Consider the following 23,255-nt stretch of genomic DNA (forward strand, 5'->3'; position numbering starts at 1 on the left):
ACGCGAAACGCGCCCACCGGCCTGCAGCCCTAATTAATTATTCATGTACGCAGTCCTAATTAGTTATTCATGTACGTGAAATCGATTTGGCCTACATGAACGATTGCCAAAAGCTTATGTACGTGAAATCGATTTGGCCTACATTAGCGATTGCCAAAAGCTTATGTACGTGAAATCGATTTGGCCTACATTAGCTTTTGCCGATTGTTTATGTACGTGAAGCATTATCTGCCTGACATATAGAGACGGGGCTGGGAGGCCCGGAGGCGCGATTCGCACCTCCCAGGCCGTTTCACTGAAACCCCCTGGTCCCCCCCATTGTATTCTAGCTCTTACTGCCGAACAGACCTTCTAATAAAATTGTGTAGATGAACTGCTAAAAGTTGTGTATTTGATTGTATACTCTCGTCTCAATGAGTCTTTGCATTAAAAACTGTTGTAAAATGAGGGTCGCTCTTCGGGATTGAACAGAGTAGGAGAACTGGTATATAGAACCTGAAGGATAACAGAATAAGTTACATGCTACCCTATAATAAGACAAAAAAAATCTATCTGGGTATAGAAAGCATAATACAATTTATATGTGGGCTATGTGTGCAGAATCAAAAACAACTCCTTTTTTCTCGAATGGCTCCAATCTCTTGAAAACATTTCATAGTCTGGGAGAGTGTTGATACAATGAAATAATCAGTCATCAATTGTTTCGGAATTAAAATTGCTGTCTGGTTTATTAGATGATTTGGCCAAAAAAACTCTCAAAGTATACCAGATTCAATTCAATTCTTCAGTTCTGAAATACCAAACTCTACTAGAGACTATGATTAACATGCTTACTGGAATTAAAGCGCCAAATCATAAAAACAGGCTTATGTTTACGGTAAAATTCTTGTAAAAAGCAACCCTTTTTTTTCATTGCATTTCAAGTTATCATGCAGTAGAGAGCGTGCATGGTATGGTGTTCACCATCTTGGTAAAATATGAACTATAACAAATTTGGAATCACCATAACAGCATCAAGACTTCCCTAGTAAGCCTCACTAGTCAGCTCCCGGGACAATTTTGCTTTGTCAAGAAGAGGGGTCTTAAAAGAAAATAGAAATAGGGGGTTTAGAATGATAGAAATAGGGGTTTTATTTCAAAATCTCTGTCTCTAGCTTTTGGCACTTGGTGATTTTAGCCCCTAGTTAGCAAAGCTTTTACTGTGTTCACATAGTAGGTAGCACTAAGCAATAAGCTAATAGATGTTCATATAAAATAAGACAAGACAACTCCTCTCTATTTCCGCCATTTATTGGTTCAACAAAAGAATGAATATAAGATTTCTGCTGAGCATTAGTGCATTTCCAAGGGAATTGCAGCCCCAATCCAACAACCACGTCCCCCTCATTGACACACTCCAGGCTACAGGCAAGGGGTACACTATACAAAATCATATAAAAACTAGTTTAGATATTGGCAAAGTGTGGTGCCATGATTTTGTCCATAGAAAACTAAAAGGGTTGATCTTTTTGCCCAATCTATTAATGATTGATATTGATTGTGTTCAAGTAAAAGTCTAACACTGACCCATAACCCTAGGAGATCACTCCAAGCAATTTAGTGCTGTGTGAGATTCAGATATTTGCAATTTTATTGAAACAAGTCTGTTAGTATATTCCATATAGTCAAAATAATTGTAGATTCACATATATAGCACTGCTGCACAACCTTTTATTGTGGTACAGGTGTGAAGCATGAAGTTATTCTTTTTAGGTTCTTCATCAGTGCAATCCTTGCATTTAAACATTCTCATATACTGGTAACATTTGATTGGACTTTTATCATGCAGAGGTGGGGAATGCAGTCATCAACCACATTCCAGAAAATGATAAGCAGCACATCACATTGTGATTGCCACCAAATGAACAAATAAAATGACTGTTTGTACAATAGTATTTTAAGTCGCTAGCTTGATTCTTCATTTTTAGAGCATAACTCTAATGAAAAAAATATTTTGCTGCTATCTGAGCATTGGCATGTTCTTAAAATTTGGCGAAACCCCAGCCTGGACGTTCTTATTAAAAAAAGGAGTGTATTTATGATAACTTACAGTACTTTCATATTATAAAAGAGTCCAAATACCAACAGACAGTCAAGAGGCTATATTAAAACACTACAGTAGGCATCCATGAGTTCAAATAATTGTGTAAAAAGTAGCCAATAAAATGATGGTTGTACTTTATTGACTGAAAAACATTACAGCATCATTGCAGTATAAATGTTAAATAATATATAATGTATATTAAAAAACAAATGATATATGAACTATTTTCAAAAAACGCCATTCATATTATAAAATACAAATTAAAACCATGCCAGTCAAAGCTATTACAGTAACATTAATAAATATATTTCGCAAAATAAAGAAGAATGAAAACCTGAAGTTTCTAAATAAATTCTCATTATAGCCTAGCGTATGAATGATGCAATTTCGGATGTCATGTAACACAATTGACTTCCAAGTCGCTAGCTTGATTCTTCATTTTTAGAGCATAACTCTAATGAAAAAAATATTTTGCTGCTATCTGAGCATTGGCATGTTCTTAAAATTTGGCGAAACCCCAGCCTGGACGTTCTTATTAAAAAAAGGAGTGTATTTTTTATAACTTACAGTACTTTCATATTATATATTTACAGTACTTTCATATTATATTATTGTGTCATGTAACACAATTGACTTCAAAGCAAAGTACTCGAAATAATATAAGACAAGGAAAATGATTTACCTGAATCTTCTGATTCATTTTCAAGTACTTAAAAGCTTATTTTACCCATTTTAAGGCTTGCAATAACTTCATTAACAGCACGACAAAGTTTTTACGCACATGTACACCGATTCCTCAGATCCATTGTCGTTTGGTTGTGATATGCTTGCTCTTGCCTAGTTTGAGCTAGGATGATTCAACGTGAGGTTGTTTGATGCAACGTGGAATGAGACGAAAACAAATGGCTGCCACAAAGTTTCAGCGGTAATCCCAAAGATCCACATAGACCACGCCATCTTTTTCATACAGTACGTCACAAAAGCCACCGCTGACAGTTTATGCGCTGACGAGCAAAACATCCAAGATGGCGGCGAAACGTCGAATTTCTCAAAAACGAATAATAACCGCGCGAAAAAACCTACAGCAAGCGTTTTTTTGTTTGTTTTTACATCAAAATATGAGTCTTGGTTGTATTTAGCTTGCAGTTCCCCTTTAATAGTTTTGTCTAGAAATAATAGCACGTCTATTGAGAACCGAAAGTGGACATTTGGCCGTCGTGGTGTGTTCGCATCCCCCCCCCCCCCCCCCCCCCCCCCGGGTACGGGACTGGAGAGTAAGGCACCTACTTTAGTTATTTGTCAACGAAGTGATCATATTATCGTGGACTTTAAAAGCACACTTGCATACACACATTGGCACCAGTCGGGCCAAGACGGGACGCTAGCACAGTCTATTACCCGTGCAGTTCGGCAACCATGGACAGCTGTTTCGTCCTTATTAGGACTCGTCAGCATGGTATAGCCGGTTTGCCTCAGTTAAACTTCATCGGCAAAAAAACTGCAGGGCGACTTCGACTCGAACGAAGTGCTTTAAACCAGAGCTCAGATCCATGTGGGATCTAGAGCTGCGACCGGGCTAGCGTGATGCCAATTGTGCAGATCACGCATGCGACCTTTGCTAGTCTAAAACTCCGTCGGAAAGTAATTGGTTAGTGTTGATGGCTTGGAAAGGCAAAAATTGCCAGCTTCTTTGCATGCTATACTACTTCAGTGGAACCTCTATATAACGACACCCTAGGGACCGTGAAAAGTGTCCCTTATATAGAGTTCTCCGTCAATGGAGTTTGCCTTTTTTTAATCAAACTCGAGAGTAAACACATTCTTTTTATTGACTTTACCTGAGAGTGCATAACTAGCTGTCTCAGTTTTTGGGCAATCTTCTTATTGCTCAAGACGCGATCGCTATACTTCACAAGGCTACAGCAGGGGGTCGGGCATTGGGGCACGTGCCTCCCAATATTTTCATAAATTATAAGGAAATGACCAGTAGGGGCGTGGCCGTGCCCGTACAAATTTCCTTGTGATTCTGAACGGTGCTACGGCTCTGGAAGAGTGTGATGCTTTTTCTAAGAAATGTGGGTTTGTCAAGACATCATCAAGTCCCAACTTTCCTCAGTCCAACGGGTATGCGGAAAGAGTGGTAAACACAGCAAAATAATTACTTATCAAGGCTAAGTTGGACCACAGGAATCCCTACCTGAGCCTGCTCAAGAACCGGAACACATCCATTGATAATTTAGGATTGCAAGCGCAAACACTGATGGGACGACGCCTTAGGTTCATACTTCTAACAAATAATGCACAGTTGACACCGAAGACACATGATTTAGAAGAAACCAAGTTTAACTAGTCAAGCAACAAGGACCTTTAATATTTTTTTCATCATTCTTGTATTTTTATATTTACAAAAGAAAGGGATGCAACATATTGGGCACCCTGTGCCACTTACCCTGCATGCTTTGCAGCAATTTTTCGTTGTTTGTTCGAAAAAAGTTACATCATTATTCTGAAAGATAAAGTTTCTATGTTATGTTTATCGTTGGTGGTTATGCCGTTTGCGGTTTCATGGCATTGCCATAAGAAAATCTCGTAAAAAGAAGCAACGGTGTCCGCTGAATAGAGGTAAAAAATGCAGAGATTTCTAAAGATTGGAGCGTGAGATATTTCCGCAAGCGCTTGATTGAAGTATCTTCTTGATGGAGGTTTGATTTATTGAATTTTTGTGGCTAAATAGAGGGTGTCCGCTTGAGTGGTCCGTACATACAGAGGTTCCGCTGTGTATGTTTCCGACGTGCCCCACTCCCTGCGACGACCCTACCTTTAAAAGTTTTTGGTTAAAAGCGGGTATTCGTACCATGGTACCTGGGGAGAAGGGGGGGCATAAAATAGGGGTAATGGTTGTGATACGGGTAGAGGTAGGTGGCAGGGGTGAGGGCGGGAGGGTAATTGTGGGGATAAAGCTACGGTGAGTGGAGTTGGACTATAAGGAGTGTATGGGATAGTGATGCATTTGTGCTTACCATAGCGTAGTGGGTAGGGGGTATAGACCGGAAAACAAAAAGGCTGATAAGGGGTAAGGTTTTAGCGAAGAGTAAGAAAAACTCGATCAGCGAGCTGGTCTCTAAAGCTCTGCAAGACGGGCATATCTCAGACGAAGAGTTTCGGCTGATACTTCGGGAATAAGAGAGATACTACGCGCTCAAGGCCGCTATCAGAGCTGGAAACACGCGAAAAGATGAAAAAGAGGCTGGGAGAAATTCGCGAAGAGTTCGGGAGCGAGGTGTTCGAGTAAAACTCGAATTTACGGCCGAAAAACGGTTATTTCGCGCTCCGTAGGGTGGCGGTCCAATCCAATGCTATGCACATGTGTATATATACGTACGTACGCACATGTGCATATACTACAGGGCAGACGGGGTCTAATTGCAAAGTTCCCACCCGTTTCTATGAAAGGCCCCAGTCCCTCTTCTGTCGATAGACAGCGGATTAATGATTGCTAACCATTGCTAATTATTTATCTACGCGAAGTGGTCCCGACGTAGTTTAGCAAATGCCAATTATTGCCAATTATTTATCTACGCGAAGTTGTCCCGACGTAGATTAGTACGTCATCAACATCCTCGCTCATATCTGATTTGCTGTCTTCCTCTCTCTGTTTCTTTTCTTTCTCTTACTTCACTTTTCTCGCAAGGAGAAGAACGAAACGCCTTTTCTACGTCATATATAGCAAAAACCTTTCTCAGGTTGACAACCTGGGTTTAGTCGCACCTTTGAGAAATTGAGTGCCTTTACTTTTTCTGAATTAATGTTTTCAGCGAATTCTTTCCCCTCCACTTTCTGACCAGCTTGCAGCTATTCTCTTGATCCTGTTCCTTTGACATTGACGTTTGCGTTTCTTCCTTTGCTCCTTCATTCTTTGGTTTTCTGGAGGGGAAGGAGGGAGGGGAGACAGAAAATATGGGGGAAGCATAAGGGGCGGCATGGAAAATTTTGTTCCTCCTGAAGGGGGCAACTAATTTTACCCCTTACTTCTATCAAAATACTCACGACCCCAACCCTCCTTCCCCTCAGGATAATAAATGAACTTTCCCTTAAATGATTTTTGTCCACTTTAGCTATAGGTGGATGTTTTTTTTTTTTTTTTTTGCTGTGCAACTGCAACAATAACACATTAAGGTCAAAACACAAGCATGTCGAAGTAACAGGGTAAACGAATGTTATGGTTTACCGGGCTTACCTGGGCTTGCTGGTTTGGCAGCCATGGGTGGCATCACTCTACCGTAGACACAACGAGCGCCAGGCTTTCTTGCATTTCTCACCCCGCTCCATCCTTTAGCTGGCTTAGACGGCACAAACCTCAGGTCTCCGATTGGCGGTTCAGCATATGGGATGCCATAGAATGATTCGGCCTCTCGCTCTGTACCAGAAACACTCTCTCGAAGACCACGCAATTTGCCCACGGATAAATGAACGACAACATCGTCGGAAGTACCTTCTCTAGCTTGAGAGCCATACAAAAATATTGATAGAAAGACAATAAAGAAAACTCTGGCTTTGAAAGCCATGTCTTTTTTTAAATAACAGATCTGCCTTGACAGATGTGCAGTTTTTCACGAACAACAACAAGAACAGACCCTGTATCCTAGTCCCCCCTTTCACTCTGGCCTTCACACCACAGGTTACCTATTAAATTACTCAAGATTTCTACTGTTTTTTATGTTCTTTTATTAAAATAAAACCATGACCTTTTATCTAAAATCATCATCCTTGATAAAGAAACTCTGACTGATTGCGAAACACTTGTTGTTTATCCCATGGTTAAATTTGGTTAGTGTGACTGCTTGGGCCTCCTGTGGTAGTAATAAATCTGTCAAAGTGCAAAATGAGGACCAGAATATCTCTCCATTTACTATCACTCTTTCCTTTTCTATTTAGCGTCTGTTCGCTGGCAGAGCAGGATGTAGTTATATCCCTAGACCAGGGTAAGATTCAAGGAATGCGCGAACCTGTTCCGGGTGGGTACGAAGTTGAAATATTTCTAGAAATACCTTATGCCCGCGCTCCGGTTGGCGAGTTGAGGTTTGCAGATCCTCAGCCTCCACTAGAATGGACAGGAATACGTGATGCGAAGTCTTATAGAGCTGTTTGCCCACAAGCACCATTTCTACCGAATTTTCAACCGCTCACAGAAAACGGTAAGCTCACAAAAAGTGGTAGATGGGTTATTGATAATACGTAAGGAAAAACAGCTTGATATCTTTATTACGGAAGAAATTATTATATAATCTAATAATGTATGAAATAAAACGATTGTCAATAATGCACTAGTCAATTGAAACCCCCACCCCCATGCTCCCGGCGAAGGGTGGGGGATTAGACTTTGACTCTGTACAAAACTAAGAAAATCCCCCACGTCCTCAGGACAAAACTGCAGTCAAATGCCCAAGGGGGGGGGGGGGGATCTAGCTTTTTGCCAAGAGGGGAGGGGGGTGACCCAAAAATTTTCCTCATTATTTTACATTCCTAACGATTTTGGAATAAACAGACACAATGAAAACAATAAAAAAGGCAGCCACCCACCCGTAGACCCGCTAGTGCTACTGACAACAAGTCATCCGAAATAAGCCTTTATCCTTCAAAGCCAGTACATTTTAGCGAGTAAATTTGTACCAATAACTATGAAGATGACTGTTACTAAAAAACCCAAACCCCTAGGATGGTGACAAAGTAAATTTGTGCCAATAACTATGAAGATGACTGTTACTAAAAAACTCAAACCCCTAGGGTGGTGACAAGTCTTTGATTCAAAAACTGTCAATTCCCCCACCCCTTCGGGACAAAACTGCTCTGAAACCAAAACGTTAACCCCACACTTCTCCAGAACCATATGGGTGTGGGGGTTTCAAATGACTAGTGCATAAGCCTGCTGCTATTTTAAAAATTCTGTGATCTCTCGCCGATGACTTCCAGCAGCTAAAATTGCCTGGCTTCTATCATTCAAAATCATTGAAGCCTGATTCAATGGCCAGAAACTAAATAGTTTCAAATCAAGCCACATCTCCAAAGTGGCTACCAAAAAGCCCCAAATGCAGTTGCCTTTTAAGCAGTTAGAAATTGTTGACAAGAGTTTGCAGAATATTGAAAATTGCAGTGAGCTGTAGACTTTTGTTATGAAACTTTTTTATCAGTGTTTCAAAAACATATTTAAATGCCACAAATCACACCATCATTCCGCATAGATACTCCTCCCAGTCTAGGTAAAGAGGTGGAAATAATGGGATGGTCCTCTTGCACTCATTTGTGTTGTGTAACTAGCCAATGATTAATAGCAACATTTAAATGTATTGTATAATTCAGACTCTAAAAAGGGTGTAGACAAACTAGAAAATGGAAATGGAAAGGTGTCGGTAATACAAAGAATGTAACAGAAATTAATCATAATAGAGGATGAATAGGGGAATCTGTTTACAGCCAGCTTTTGCACTCTTTGCCTGTTTAGGATAAAGCTTGAAGCTATCATCCATCACCCTAGTTAAAAAAGTAGCAAGCCCGAGGGGGGGAGGGGGGGGAAATATTTGAATTTAGTGCACTGTACGAATTATTATTAAAACAAGTTATTTTATTTACTTTTTACAGACACAGCAGTAATATGATGCACTGGATGCTACGGGCTAGTCAAGGAGCAAAGAAGAAGATACAGTAGTTTGCCATATGATTGACTACCTTTTTTGTAATTGCTAAAAGGTTATTTGGGAATGTTTTGTATGTGCTAATGTTTACTGTAAGACAAGCAGGCATCCCTCTTGAAAAAAAGCATTTCCATCAAACACGGGCTAGTCTTTTCTTATTCTCAGAGTTTCATTGATCTAAATAATTGGATTGTTATTATTATTATAGGATATCCTATCGATAGAGATAGCTCAGTGAATTTGATTGTACATTTAAAGTTAAATAAAGTGTGTATTTATTGTATATTGGTGTGTGTGCTTATTTTTTAAATGATTTATATAAAACTATTGCATACGGGTCCGCAATACGTAAATGTATGCAAAATCCGGACATAAAGGTTCAATTTAATATATAATATAAAGTTTAATGGACATTTCTATACTTATACGCAACGTTTAATGGAATAACATGTCCTGGATAGTCTCAGAAAGGTTATATTTAAAGGTCTTTCCAGATAAAATTTAATGGATTTACGTGTTCTCGATAGTTTTATAAAGTTTACATTCAAAATAACACATTTCGAAACCTTTGAAAAAGTTAATATTCCAGCCTACTGAAAGGAACACTGAAATCTAAAGTTTAGATTTTTTATTTCATCCCCGGGTTGCGGACATGCACAAAGTCGACGTTGAAGGATGCAGGATTTATTACCTTTCTTTTTTTTTAACGGGAAATCAAGAGAGCTGTGTGATGCGGAATTGGGCATAAAATTGAGCGGAAATGTGGGATCAGAACCCCTTTCAAGACCACACGTTCAGGTACAATCAAAAGAAACCCAGAAGAATCTGTGAATTAATAAGGCTATTAATGTGTTAACATGTCACCACTAGCTCCCGCTTTTGAGTATCGTATATCAGTGTTTATTATCCGGTATTTTTTACCCGATAATTTATCGGGTATTTTACCCGATGTTTTATCGGGTATTTTTACCCGATGTTTTATCGGGTATTTATACCCGATGCTTCATCGGGTATTTATACCCGATGTTTCATCGGGTATTTATACCCGATGTTTCATCGGGTATTTACCCTTTTAGTTAATGGTTATATTATAAATAATATTTTAATTACCCGATCCAGTATTTGTATTAGTATACCTAATATACTGGTATTGACTATTAGTATACCTAAGAGTTGACGCTCTATGACTCTTTGAATACCAAAGAGTTGACGCTCTATGGCTCTTAGCATACCTAAGAGTTGACGCTCTATGGCTCTTAGTATACCTAAGAGTTGACACTCTATGACTCTTTGAATACCAAAGAGTTGACGCTCTATGACTCTTTGAATACCAAAGAGTTGACGCTCTATGGCTCTTAAAATACCTAAGAGTTGACGCTCTATGGCTCTTAGAATACCTAAGAGTTGACGCTTTATGATACTAAGTGTACCTAAAAGTTGACGCTTTATGGCTTATAGAATACCTAAGAGTTGACGCTCTATGACTCTTTGAATACCAAAGAGTTGACGCTCTATGGCTCTTAGAATATCTAAGAGTTGACGCTTAATGGCTCTTAGAATACCTAAGAGTTGACGCTCTATGGCTCTAAGTATACCTAAGAGTTGACGCTTTATGGCTTATAGAATACCTAAGAGTTGACGCTCTATGGCTCTTAGTATACCTAAGAGTTGATGCTTTATGACTCTTAGTATACCTAAGTATTGACACTCTATGGCTCTTAGTATACCTAGGAGTTGACACTCTATGGCTCTTAGTATACCTAAGAGTTGACGCTCTATGACTCTTAGAATACCTAAGAGTTACCGCTCTATGGCACTTAGCATACCTAAGAGTTGACGCTCTATGGCTCTTAGAATACCAAAGAGTTGAGGCTCTATGGCTCTTAGAATACCAAAGAGTTGAGGCTCTATGGCTCTTAGTATACCTAAGAGTTGACGCTCTATGACTCTTAGTATACCTAAAAGTTGACGCTATATGACCTTTAGTATACCTGAGAGTTGACGCTCTATGGCACTTAGTATACCTAAGAGTTGACGCTTTATGGCTTTTAGTATACGTAAAAGTTGAAGCTCTATTGCTCTTAGCATACTTTAGAGTTGACGCTCTATTACTCTTAGTATACCTAAAAGTTGACGCTCTATGGCTCTTAGTATACTTTAGAGTTGAAGCTCTATTACTCTTAGTATACCTAAAAGTTGACACTCTATGGCTCTTAGTATACCTAAGAGTTGACACTCTATGGCTCTTAGTATACCTAAGAGTAGACACTCCTTGACTCTTAGTATACCTAAGAGTTGCCGCTCTATGGCTCTTAGTATACCTAAGAGTGGACCCTCTATTACTCTTAGTATACCTAAGAGTTGACACTCTATGGCTCTTAGTATACCTAAGAGTTGACGCTCTATTACTCTTAGTATACCTAAGAGTTGACGCTCTATGATTCTTAGTATACCTAAGAGTTGACGCTCTATGACTTAGTATACCTAAGAGTTGACGCTCTATGACTTAGTATACCTAAGAGTTGACGCTCTATGGCTTTTAGTATACCTAAGAGTTGACGCTCTATGATTCTTAGTATACCTAAGAGTTGACGCTCTATGATTCTTAAAATACCTAAGAGTTGACGCTCTATGACTCTTAGTATACCTAAGAGTTGATGCTTTATGATTCTTAGTATACATAAGAGTTGACGCTCTATGGCTCTTAGAATACCTAAGAGTTGAGGCTCTATGGCTCTAAGTATACTTTAGAGTTGACGCTCTATGACTCTTAGAATACCTAAGAGTTGACGCTTTATGGCTCTTAGAATACCTAAGAGTTGAGGCTCTATGGCTCTAAGTATACCTAAGAGTTGACGCTCTATGGCTCTTAGAATACCTAAGAGTTGACGCTTTATGACTCTTAGTATACCTAAGAGTTGACGCTCTATGGCTCTTAGTATACCTAAGAGTTGACGCTCTATGGCTCTTAGTACAGCTAAGAGTAGACGCTCTATGACTCTAAGAATACCTAAGAGTTGCCGCTCTATGACTTAGTATACCTAAGAGTTGACGCTCTATGGCTCTTAGGATACCTAAGAGTTGACGCTCTATGACTCTTAGTATATCTAAGAGTTGACGCTCTTTGACTCTTAGTATACCTAAGAGTTGTCGCTCTATTACTCTTAGTATACCTAAGAGTTGACGCTCTTTGATTCTTAAAATACCTAAGAGTTGACGCTCTATGACTCTTAGTATACCTAAGAGTTGATGCTTTATGATTCTTAGTATACATAAGAGTTGACGCTCTATGGCTCTTAGAATACCTAAGAGTTGAGGCTCTATGGCTTTTAGTATACCTAAGAGTTGACGCTCTATGATTCTTAGTATACCGAAGAGTTGACGCTCTATGATTCTTAAAATACCTAAGAGTTGACGCTCTATGACTCTTAGTATACCTAAGAGTTGATGCTTTAAGATTCTTAGTATACATAAGAGTTGACGCTCTATGGCTTTTAGAATACCTAAGAGTTGAGGCTCTATGGCTCTAAGTATACCTAAGAGTTGACGCTCTATGACTCTTAGAATACCTAAGAGTTGACGCTTTATGGCTCTTAGAATACCTAAGAGTTGAGGCTCTATGGCTCTAAGTATACCTAAGAGTTGACGCTCTATGGCTCGTAGAATACCTAAGAGTTGACGCTTTATAACTCTTAGTATACCTAAGAGTTGACGCTCTATGGCTCTTAGTATACCTAAGAGTTGACGCTCTATGGCTCTTAGTACAGCTAAGAGTAGATGCTCTATGACTCTAAGAATGCCTAAGAGTTGACGCTTTATGGCTCTTAGAATACCTAAGAGTTGAGGCTCTATGGCTCTAAGTATACCTAAGAGTTGACGCTCTATGGCTCTTAGAATACCTAAGAGTTGACGCTTTATGACTCTTAGTATACCTAAGAGTTGACGCTCTATGGCTCTTAGTATATCTAAGAGTTGACGCTTTATGGCTCTTAGTACAGCTAAGAGTAGACGCTCTATGACTCTAAGAATACCTAAGAGTTGCCGCTCTATGACTTAGTATACCTAAGAGTTGACGCTCTATGGCTCTTAGGATACCTAAGAGTTGACGCTCTATGACTCTTAGTATATCTAAGAGTTGACGCTCTTTGACTCTTAGTATACCTAAGAGTTGTCGCTCTATTACTTTTAGTATACCTAAGAGTTGACGCTCTTTGACTCTTAGTATACCTGAGAGTTGACGCTCTATTGCTCTTAGAATAAATAAGAGTTGACGCTCTATGACTCTAAAAATACCTAAGAGTTGCCGCTCTATGACTTAGTATACCTAAGAGTTGACGCTCTACGATTCTTAGAATACCTAAGAGTTGACGCTCTATGACTCTTAGTATACCTAAGAGTTGACGCTCTTTGACTCTTAGTATACCTAAGAGTTGATGCGGTATTACTTTTAGTATACCTAAGATTTGACGCTATATGACTCTTAGTATACCTAAGTGTTGACGCTCTATGGCTCTTAGTATACCTAAGAGTTGATGCTTTATGACTCTTAGTATACCTAAGAGGTGATGCTTTATGATTCTTAGTATGCCTAAGAGTTGACGCTCTGTGACTCTTAGTATACCTAGGAGTCGACGATCTATCGCTCTTAGTATACCTTAGAGTTGATGCTTTATGATTCTTAGAATACCTAAGAGTTGACGCTATATGACTCTTAGTATATCTAAGAGGTGATGCTTTATGATTCTTAGTATACCTAAGAGTTGACGCTCTTTGACTCTTAGTATACCTAAGTGTTGACACTCTATGACTCTTAGTATACCTAAGAGTTGTCGCTCTATTACTCTTAGTATACCTAAGAGTTGACGCTCTTTGACTCTTAGTATACCTAAGAGTTGACGCTCTATTACTCTTAGAATACATAAGAGTTCACGCTCTATGACTCTAAGAATACCTAAGAGTTGACGCTCTATGGCTCTTAGTATACCTAGGGGTTGACGCTCTATGTCTCTTAGTATACCTAGGAGTTGACGCTCTTTGACTTTTAGTATACCTAAGAGTTGACGCTCTATTACTCTTAGAATACATAAGAGTTGACGCTCTTTGACTTTTAGTATACCCAAGAGTTGACGCTATATGGCTTATAAAATACCTAAGTGTTGACACTCTATGGCTCTTAGTATACCTAAGAGTTGACGCTCTATGGCTCTTAGTATAACAAAGAGTTGACGCTCTATGATTCTTAGTATACCTAAGAGTTGACACTCTATGGCTCTTAGTATACCTAAGTGTTGACACTCTATTACTCTTAGTATAGCTATCCTTTTTTGTCCATTATCTCAGGCGCACTCCACCGATTGTCCAAAGAGGGCTGGAAGTTATAGGCATCATATGGAAAAAGCATGGTATTTGAATATTCCTTTATAAGAAATGACCCACTTTTTGGCCTCCCATAGGGTTGGGAGAGGGTGGGTGGGTGGGGGCGGGGGTTGTGCTTTCGCACCCTGTGTACGCGCCTGTATTTCCTAGAAGTTGAGTTCACTGACCACGGATCAATTAAGTTAAAATCGGTGTCCTTAGCAATGGTAATAAGTCACTAGATCCATCTATAAACTGCTTCTACCCAGATTTACCGCCTTGAAATTAACCGTCTTCTTAACTACCAACAGAGGGGTCAACCGGGGTCGAGCTTATCTCACATGAGCAATGTGGGGCCCAGACCCCTCAGACCTCCCCCTTTCTGGACACTGCCTGCTTGATGAGAAATACTGATATTTTAGGGAACAAACTTAACATGGTAGAAACAAATCCCAACTGTTCTTTTACTAACATTAAAATCAAGCGATAATTTCTCTATTCAGACCGAATCAATAAACAATTACAATATGCGTTTTTGTTGAATCCTGCAATAACTGGAAACTAATTTTACCAATTTCTACAATGAACAATCACACCAGACTTAAGTTCTTACTAACCGTCCGTCTCACACGTAGTATACACAAGAGCCGTACTGCTGTCGGCGAACAATAGAAGACCTGCAACTTGTCTTCTGATCGATATTTGTCTTTCGAAAGTACATAAGTCACTTGGCGCTATTGTATTGACAGGTAGTAATGTCTTGCTATGTTTAGCAAGTCTGTTGTTCAAGAAGCTAGCGCTCTACCACCTTTTAATTGCATCATCAATTTCAATTCAGCTGTGAAGAAATAGTCAGTGTGCGCGGTGATGAAGGACTTTCTTTTCACGATAAACATTCGCTGTTTGTGCAATTTAAGATTACCAAGTAGCACAGTTGACACTTTTGTAGGAGTTTTTTTCTACTGGAATGGTGTACACACTAACTATAGTAACCAACAAAACATCACGTTCCCGCCAATAGAGTTAATTCTTTCATTCGACTACGTTTTGAGGTTTTATTCTAAGTTGAATATATCTCCCCAAGTCTTCTTGCTTTACTCTTTCTTATTTATCCCCTTAGTTTTCTAGCGTATGATATTCATTTATGTCTTTCAAATCAATTTGCAAACCTTTTTCTATATGTTATCGTCAATTTTACCAACATTAAATGCAATTTGCAATAATTGCCTTGGCTAAAAATGACAAATCAGTGGACAGCATACACGTGATCATTCCTTGTCAATCTAATTGAATTCAAACCAACTACAAATAGAACAGTTTCCCCAGATAGACCAACCACTACCCTGTGACCCATTAAACATGACTAATGACCATGTGCGTCGTGAAGGCTTGTGTTGCTCTGCTTTCTTTCTTTATTACTATACATAACACACGGTGTGGACTGTGGAAAGGAGACAGGGGTAAGATCAAAATCACGCAAATTCTCCTTAAGTGTCGGATTTAAACCTTAAATCTTTACTTTCGAATTTGAAATGTCTTTAACAGTTTTAGGTAATTGCTTTGAAGACAATTTATTGGTGTATTTTAGATTTACTCGCAGCTGAAATGGTCTATTGTTTTGTAAATAATCATCGTTATAGCCGGCTCACAATCGATATTTGAAAATCGCGCGCTTCGACAAAGTGCTCTGTGATTGGTTTATTCTTATATTGTCGCTCTTCCACTCGATATAAAAAACGCACCAAACCGCTTGAGCATAAAAAGGCATTATTCAATTTTCCGTTTACGTAGTCTTATAGAAACTACTGGAGTATATGGAGGTAGTGTGTTAGTTCTCCTAATGCTGTTCCAGTCTAATTTATTTTTTCGGTATGACTAGCAATAATATGGCCAAAAATGGTCGTTTTCGCCAATCCCGGTCACTTTCATATAAAGAAGCTAAGTCCACGTTTACTATTCATACTATAGAATTTAAAGGTGGCCGTACCACAGGGGCTTTGTTGACTTTATTACTTTTATAAGAGAAAATAAAGAAAAAATTCCTGGGTGTCAGACTCCAAAACGACAACGTTTTCTTCATATGTAGCAACTTATAGTAATCTTAAGTCAAAGCGGTAAAACACCAAAAGCAGTATCACAGTTCTGTTTCATAATAATTAAGCACTTTATTTACTATCTGCTTTTAAGGTGGTACAGTTTACGCCTTTCATCTATTGAAAGAGTAATTCTTTAAAACAACTTCGGTTATATTACTACGTAGAAAAATACAAACAGGGCAGTAGCAGGGCCAAACATTCTAAGGGACTTTGACATCAATTCAAGGGTCCTACGGTAGAAAAATAGCAAAAAATAGCAATAGCAGAAAATTATACCTCTTTATCTAGAGAAAATACAACGTAGAGTGGCATAAAATTTATGTTTCGTTGTATTGCCTAAGGAATGTCTATCGACCGATCTCTAGTGAAGCTTCAATTTAGAGCATTGAAAATCCCGCGAATTTTGAGCAAAAACGGTTTGACTGGTCCATGATAAAGATATATTGTGCTGCAAAAATTCAAATAGCATTCACTCGCTTGATAAAGCGCGTTAACCGATATATCGTTCCAGCTTTGTGCTGGTATAACCTAATTGAGCATATAAGCATTGTAGCTTTACTTGCTAAAAATTGTATTTTAAATGTATTTCGACATTAATGTGTTGGTTTCTTTTATCGTCAGCCCAGACGAAGAATTCCACGCTGCACTGCTTCCATTTTATCCCATTTATTGCTGACTTTGCATTCAACAAATATATCAATCTCTTCATTCTGAACAGATTGCGGATGGCGCCCCTCCCTGCCTGACAAAGAATTTAAGAGAATCGTAGGGGGAGAAGAGACAGTCCCCGGGGCGTGGCCATGGCAAGCAGCGCTGGTTTTCAATGGAAGTCAGGTGTGCGGTGGAACACTTATCAGCAGGGGATGGGTGGTGACAGCAGCACATTGTTTTCACGGTAAAAAGACGACGATGATGATGATAATGATGATGGAGGGTGATGATGATAATGATGATGGAGGGTGATGATGCTGATGATGATAATGATGATGTTGGCTGATGATGCTGATGATGATAATGATGATGGAGGGTGATGATGATGATGATAATGATGATGGACGGTGATGTGCTGACGATGATGATGATGATAATGAAGAACGAGGGTGATGGTGCTGATGGTGATGATGATAATGATGATGGAGGGATGGTGCTGATGGTGACGGTGATGATGATAAGAGGGTGATGATGGAGGATGATGATGCTGATGGTGACGGTGATAATAATGGAGGGTGATGATGCTCATGGAAACAAATATGGTGACGATGAGGATGTTTATGATGATGATAATGATGAGTATGACGATGGTGATGATAATGATGATGGAGGGTGATACAGCCGGTAATTAATATAGTAAGGATGATTATGATGACGATGATGACGATGATGACGAGTTTAAGGATTTATAGCGGAGCGAAGCGCGGCCCCATAGGCACGCGCGTAGCCCCATAGGCATAGAAATATGGTATAGGTATGCGACTTGGTTTTTGTAGTCATCGCGCGGATACCCTGTGGTGTCACTCGCCAGCCAGCCAGTCAGTCAGTCAGCCGAGCGACTCCCAGGCCCCACTCGGCCCCGAAATGGCGACTAAATACAAGCACGGAGCAAGGGAAAAAGTTCTTGTCGATTATGCGATGATTATTTATTTTGCCTCAAATTTTGTGACTTAAGGATAAGTGAACTAGAGGAGATCTACTAACATTCATTCACGCCAAGATTTATCTGGTTTTAGCTAGTGAATTTAAGCAAGTATCAGTTCACATTAAAAAGCGAACACAACCACAATAAAGCGACCAAAAAAAAACAAAAAAAACAATGCAAGGTGAGTTTCGGACGACGATTTGTATTGTCTATTGAGGATATGACAGTTATTAGGCTTTTTGTTGTCCTTTTTATATGCTTTGATAATGCGAGTACTTAACTTAGTAATAAAATTATTTGAGCATAACAGGTTTTGTTTTGACATTCTTCGTTTTATCTATATTCTTGATTGTGTTGAATAAAATACAATACAGCAAAAACTGGAATTCGTCTTTAATAAGTCTTCTTCAGGGCAGATTGATTGTGTTGAGATATTTCATAAAGGCTAACCAATATCGTGTTGTGCTAAAGAAGACCGTTCTTGTCTTTATATCCTGTGCTTTTAGTCCTAAGAAGATACATATCCTTGATACAGCAACTTTTTCAACTTACAAGAGAAATTTTAATTACCGAGGATAAAAAAAAACCCTATTTCAATATGTATTGTTGTTATTGTCTGCATCTTGCATCTCATGTGTTTATTTTTTTTTCAAATAGTTGTGGAAATTAGTTAAATTATAAATGGCTTGATAAAAAGATTGTTTTGAAATAAATAATAAATAATTGTTTTCACTCTTTTATGAACCAGGAACTACCTGAGGGCCAAGATAAATGCTAAAGACTGGAAGACATGAGAATTAAAAATCATGTCTTGAAGAGAACAGTGGGATGTTCTTATTCACTACTCATTTGATACCCCCACACCCATGGTCCCAGGGAAGGGTGGGGGATTAAACTTTACAAGTTAAGAGTAAAAAACAGTCAATACCACCACCCCTCTTGACATATTCTGGTTAAAAAGTGGTCTAAAACCCCACATTAACCCCTGACTTCTGCGGGACCATAAGGGAGGGGGCGCAAATGACTAGTTCATTACTATGTGATTCAGCAGTACACACTCATAGGTTTTTTTTAGAACAAGATACTTTATAATATAAAACTAAAAACAAACTTTTGCTTTTTAAATAATAAATCTGTAAAGAAAACAGTTTTCTATCAACCTAAAGATAATGGGAAAGGGGATATTTTAGAAAAGCACTGAATATAATTATCACATTATTGTTATTATATTTTCTTTTGAAACATTTAAGGAAGAGTCATATTTCTTCTTTTTTCTTCTCCCTGTTGACTATTTTTTATGCAATTGATGCTCTTCCCCATTTCTGCTCTACACCAAAAATAAATTAATGAACAGATTTGATTTTTAAATTAGAAATTTTCATTTATTATTTTCACTTATATTTTCTTTCTAGGATTTTCTTTCCAAGTCTCTTGCCCATTACATTTATTTTAGATGTTTAGATTTATTTCATTGGAATAGTTAGATCCAGGGTTTCTCAAAACACCAAAATATAATGCATTAATGGATGTATATTTGTAGATATTAATTCCCATGGGGATGGAAAATCACCACTTAAAATGGTACATTAAATCTTCAGCATTGCATCTTAAAATTGTGTCTGACACTATATTCCATCTTTAAAATCCTGTTTCATCCATTGTTCTTCGCAAGGACAAAGCTTGTCAGAATGTAGCTTTACAAATGTACATTAATGAAACTTTAAAGGGGAAGGGTTTTTTAGGGCAAGATACTTAAACTTATAACACTAGCAAAAACCTTGTTCTTTTTCAATAATAGAATTCTGGTCACATAGCTTGGATAGCAAAGACATGGCCTCTTTAGAGGCCTGTGGTGGTGAAAGGGTTAAGATAATGGGAAAGGGGAAATGTCAAGAAATGCTCAATCAAATTATTTTCATTACTGTTATATTTTTTCCCCCAAACCTTTCAAGTTGAGTCAATTCACTTTATATCTCCTCTCCCGTCGATTATTTTTTAGTCAATTGATATTCTTTGCTTCCTCTCTACCCCAAGCATAGATCAATGAAAGGGTTTGGTTTGAAATTAGAAGTTAGCATTTTAGCACTGTCAGTGCTGCCTTGGATGTTTTTTTTTTAGGATTTGCTTCCAAAATAAATTTCTTCATTGCATTCATTTGGGAGTAGGCCACCAACAACAAGGCCACTATATGGTAAAGGGGGGTGCACCAATATGTAATGCATGAAAGGAGATATATTTTTGGATTTTAATTTCCAGACATTTTTTTGAATATTCGGTCCAATGAAGGAGAGAATCGCCTCTAAATCAATACATAAAAATTACAGTATGGCATCTAAACAGTCTAAATATATTATTTTGAATCTTTGGAATGCTGTTACATCCATGACATTTTCTGCACAAGAGCAAAGCTTGTCAGAGTATTGTTTTGATTAAAAAAATATTCATAATGGAACTTCTATGATGGGACATAAGAATTTACCATTAGACTCTTGACAACTTGGACAGCCATATTCACACCAGGAATTGTGTTTGTTAACTTTGATGTACTGCATAATTTAAATTATTGAATAAGGCCTGTATCCATTTGGTTGGTACAATAAATAAATCTCAATAAAGAGCAGGATCCTAGATCGCCCAAAAATACCTCGATCAGTCAACACAAAAGGTGTTCAATGCTGGCTCCGCTTTTAGGCAGTGCCTAAATCTATATATTATTACAATATACCGTGGTGCCATTTGTTGTGGCGATAACAGTTGTTTATGGTGATGATGATGTAAGGATAGATGATAGATGATTTTTATGATGATGGTATTGGTGTTGATAGCAACGTCCTTCTTTAACAGATCTGGCGAGTGATAATTTCCTGGCAGCCCTTAACGGGTTGCCTTTTTTTTTACCGAGTCGGTGCAATTTCCCAATTTTTTTTTTCTTTTTTGGTTCTGCGCAAACTTTTTCCACCATATCAGAGTGAAATTGTACCAGGGAAGGAATACTATGACACATAGGCAAAAAAATTTAACAAGTTGGTCGTTTCACATACAAGGTAAGTGGTGGTGGTGGTGGTGGTGGGGGGGGGGGGGTATTGCAGCAGCATAAACACTTTACAACAATCAAATTACTGAGCCAAACGAGCTACATGTTAACGTGCAGTGCATAAATAGGGGTTATTGCGCCAGCGAAAACATACTTTGAGCGAGAAGCGCCCGCAAAATATCGATTCTGGGACCTAGGGCAGATATAGGAATCTCCGGACCGCTCTATAAGCCAACCAGAATGCAGGATTCGTTACCGTGACCATTAAAAAAAGTGGCTGTTATACGTGCTTTTTTCCCTCTAGGGACCCCGGTATGTGGAGTGTGACTCTGGAAGAGCATCATCTACGAGAGAAAGAAGGGTTCGAACAAATAATCGGCGTGGATAAGATCATTATACACCAACAGAACAACTTGGATCTTCTGCTACAGCTTATGACGATAGCTACAACGCCACCTGACTACGATCTGGGTATGGATAACAGCAAAAAAAAGAGCCTAGATACTGTGGCTTATAGCACTTAAGTTAAGTTAGTCGTAAAGGCGCCCTGAAGTTAATTGCCGATAAAGTTTACTTGCCATGCTTGTGAGTACCGACAAGGACGAAACAGATTTCCAGGGTCCGAAGTTCACGGTTTATACTGCACTAGCGTTCCATCATTGCCACAACTGGTGCCAAAATGTGCATAGCTATTGTACTTTAATAGTTCGCGAAATTTATATTATTTTTTATCGGTTTCTGCAATATCGAATAAAGTTTTAAAATAATTTAGACATTTAGAAATTTAACCGGATTCCTGACCCTGACCGATTTTCTATCGTAGAATCTGATTGGCTCTTTACATAAGGGGATGTCAAATTTTTTACCGTAGAATCTGATTGGCTATTTACATAAGGGGATGTCAAATTTTTTACCGTAGAATCTGATTGGCTATTTGCATAAGGGAATGTGAAAGATTTCCTTCCGTAGAATCTGATTGGCTCTTTGCATAAGGGAATGTGAAAGATTTTCTACCGTAAAATTTGATTGGCTCATTACATAAGGGAGTGTGAATTCCATGTCATTTTGGATCTAGACGACATTTTCTTGTTTTTTTTTTTTTTCAGCTCTCCTAAAACTCTCGAAGTCAGCCAAACTGAACAGAAACGTGCACCCGATATGTCTCCTACCTCCCAGCAAAAAGCTCCCTTGGGGCAGGAGATGTTACATATCCGGGTGGTGTGCGACGGAGTATGAAGGACCAAAACCCGAAACCATACGTGAAGCTACAGAACAACTTGTCCCCCCGGAAATCTGCAACCAAGTTGAGTCGTATAACGGAACCATCCATTCCCGCGCGTTGTGTGCCGGGTTCGATCAGGGGGGTGTAGATGCGTGCCAGTTCGACAGTGCGGGGCCCCTCAGCTGCAGTATCGGAAGCAGGTTTTAAATGACAGGGGTGGTGTCGTGGGTTCACGAGTGCGCACGGCCTAAGAAGTACGGTGTGTATGCGACCATGATGAGGATGACGGGCTGGGTACGAGACACTATCGCGGAGGTCGAGGAGAACCCTGGGTACCATTGATTTTTACAAGTCGACACCAGAAGTTAAATACGTTTTTCACCATCTTTACAAGCTCTATGATTATAATATTAAAACCCTGCGGCCAGATTCAATTTATTTTACAGCATGTTATAAGCTTAAGCCTTAGTATTATGCAACCTTTCATTGTATTGATACACTGTACATCCTATTATATCATTTATATTTTAATAAAAACTATTAAAATGTTTTCAATTATGATATCAAGGTTGGAAATCTTTCCCACACCAGCAAAATAACAAAATGTAATTAGAGAAGCGACGCGGTATTTCAGGCGCCCCTTAGACTAGCCCCAGATCTCTCGAGCGGCCATCCAAAAAGCTAACAAAAAAAAAATAAGAACGAGTTCGCGTATTCTCGGATAGAAAATTGCTCTGAAACTCAGCATACGCAGGCTAGTGGATATCAATTGGAAAATGTATATTTGACGATTTTTCCTTACCCTAGCGAAGTACCAACGTAAAAAAAAAGAATCAATTTACGTCGCCTGGTCTGGGGATACCAATGCACTACCTACCGATTGAATTTGGTAAATAAAGTATAAAACTTGAGATGTTTTTTTTATAGATATTAACACAATGTCTGCCCTCCATTACTTAATTAATACAATAACAAAGGTTTAACTGACGAGGGCCCTTCAAAGGAGAGACACTTTTGGTGCTCGAGGAGTAAGCCGCGTCCCCTTCATGCATGCATCCGTGGCTCGCTAACGCTTTTGCTTATGACAAGAAATAAAAATATATAGTCCGCCTATGATTTAAACTACGTTAGGCTTATCAT

General features: G+C 38.8%; 2 protein-coding genes and 1 long non-coding RNA gene across 3 annotated transcripts; 1 reads left to right on the top strand and 2 right to left on the bottom strand.

Annotated features, from left to right (window-relative positions):
* Nucleotides 1-1,274: 1,274 nt before the first annotated feature.
* On the bottom strand, nucleotides 1,275-3,050 carry LOC116614346. The gene is made up of 2 exons (XR_004294479.2): nucleotides 2,865-3,050; nucleotides 1,275-1,419 (listed from the first exon to the last, which is right to left on the bottom strand). It is a non-coding gene; the product is annotated as an uncharacterized LOC116614346 (long non-coding RNA).
* A 2,782-nt stretch (nucleotides 3,051-5,832) lies between these two features.
* On the bottom strand, nucleotides 5,833-6,661 carry LOC5506804 (liver carboxylesterase 1F). Its single transcript, XM_032375241.2, has 2 exons — nucleotides 6,321-6,661; nucleotides 5,833-6,007 (listed from the first exon to the last, which is right to left on the bottom strand). Exons 1-2 carry the CDS (start codon nucleotides 6,646-6,648, stop codon nucleotides 5,895-5,897), a joined length of 441 nt encoding a protein of 146 aa, XP_032231132.1. The 5' UTR covers nucleotides 6,649-6,661; the 3' UTR covers nucleotides 5,833-5,894.
* Nucleotides 6,662-15,508: 8,847 nt separating this feature from the next.
* LOC116614351 (transmembrane protease serine 9-like) lies at nucleotides 15,509-22,767 on the top strand. Its single transcript, XM_032375260.2, has 4 exons — nucleotides 15,509-15,587; nucleotides 16,942-17,118; nucleotides 21,198-21,364; nucleotides 22,000-22,767. Exons 2-4 carry the CDS (start codon nucleotides 17,024-17,026, stop codon nucleotides 22,320-22,322), a joined length of 585 nt encoding a protein of 194 aa, XP_032231151.1. The 5' UTR covers nucleotides 15,509-15,587; nucleotides 16,942-17,023; the 3' UTR covers nucleotides 22,323-22,767.
* Nucleotides 22,768-23,255: the final 488 nt, after the last annotated feature.

Source organism: Nematostella vectensis, chromosome 9, assembly GCF_932526225.1.
Source record: "Nematostella vectensis chromosome 9, jaNemVect1.1, whole genome shotgun sequence".
In the NCBI taxonomy this organism is placed as follows: domain Eukaryota; kingdom Metazoa; phylum Cnidaria; class Anthozoa; order Actiniaria; family Edwardsiidae; genus Nematostella; species Nematostella vectensis.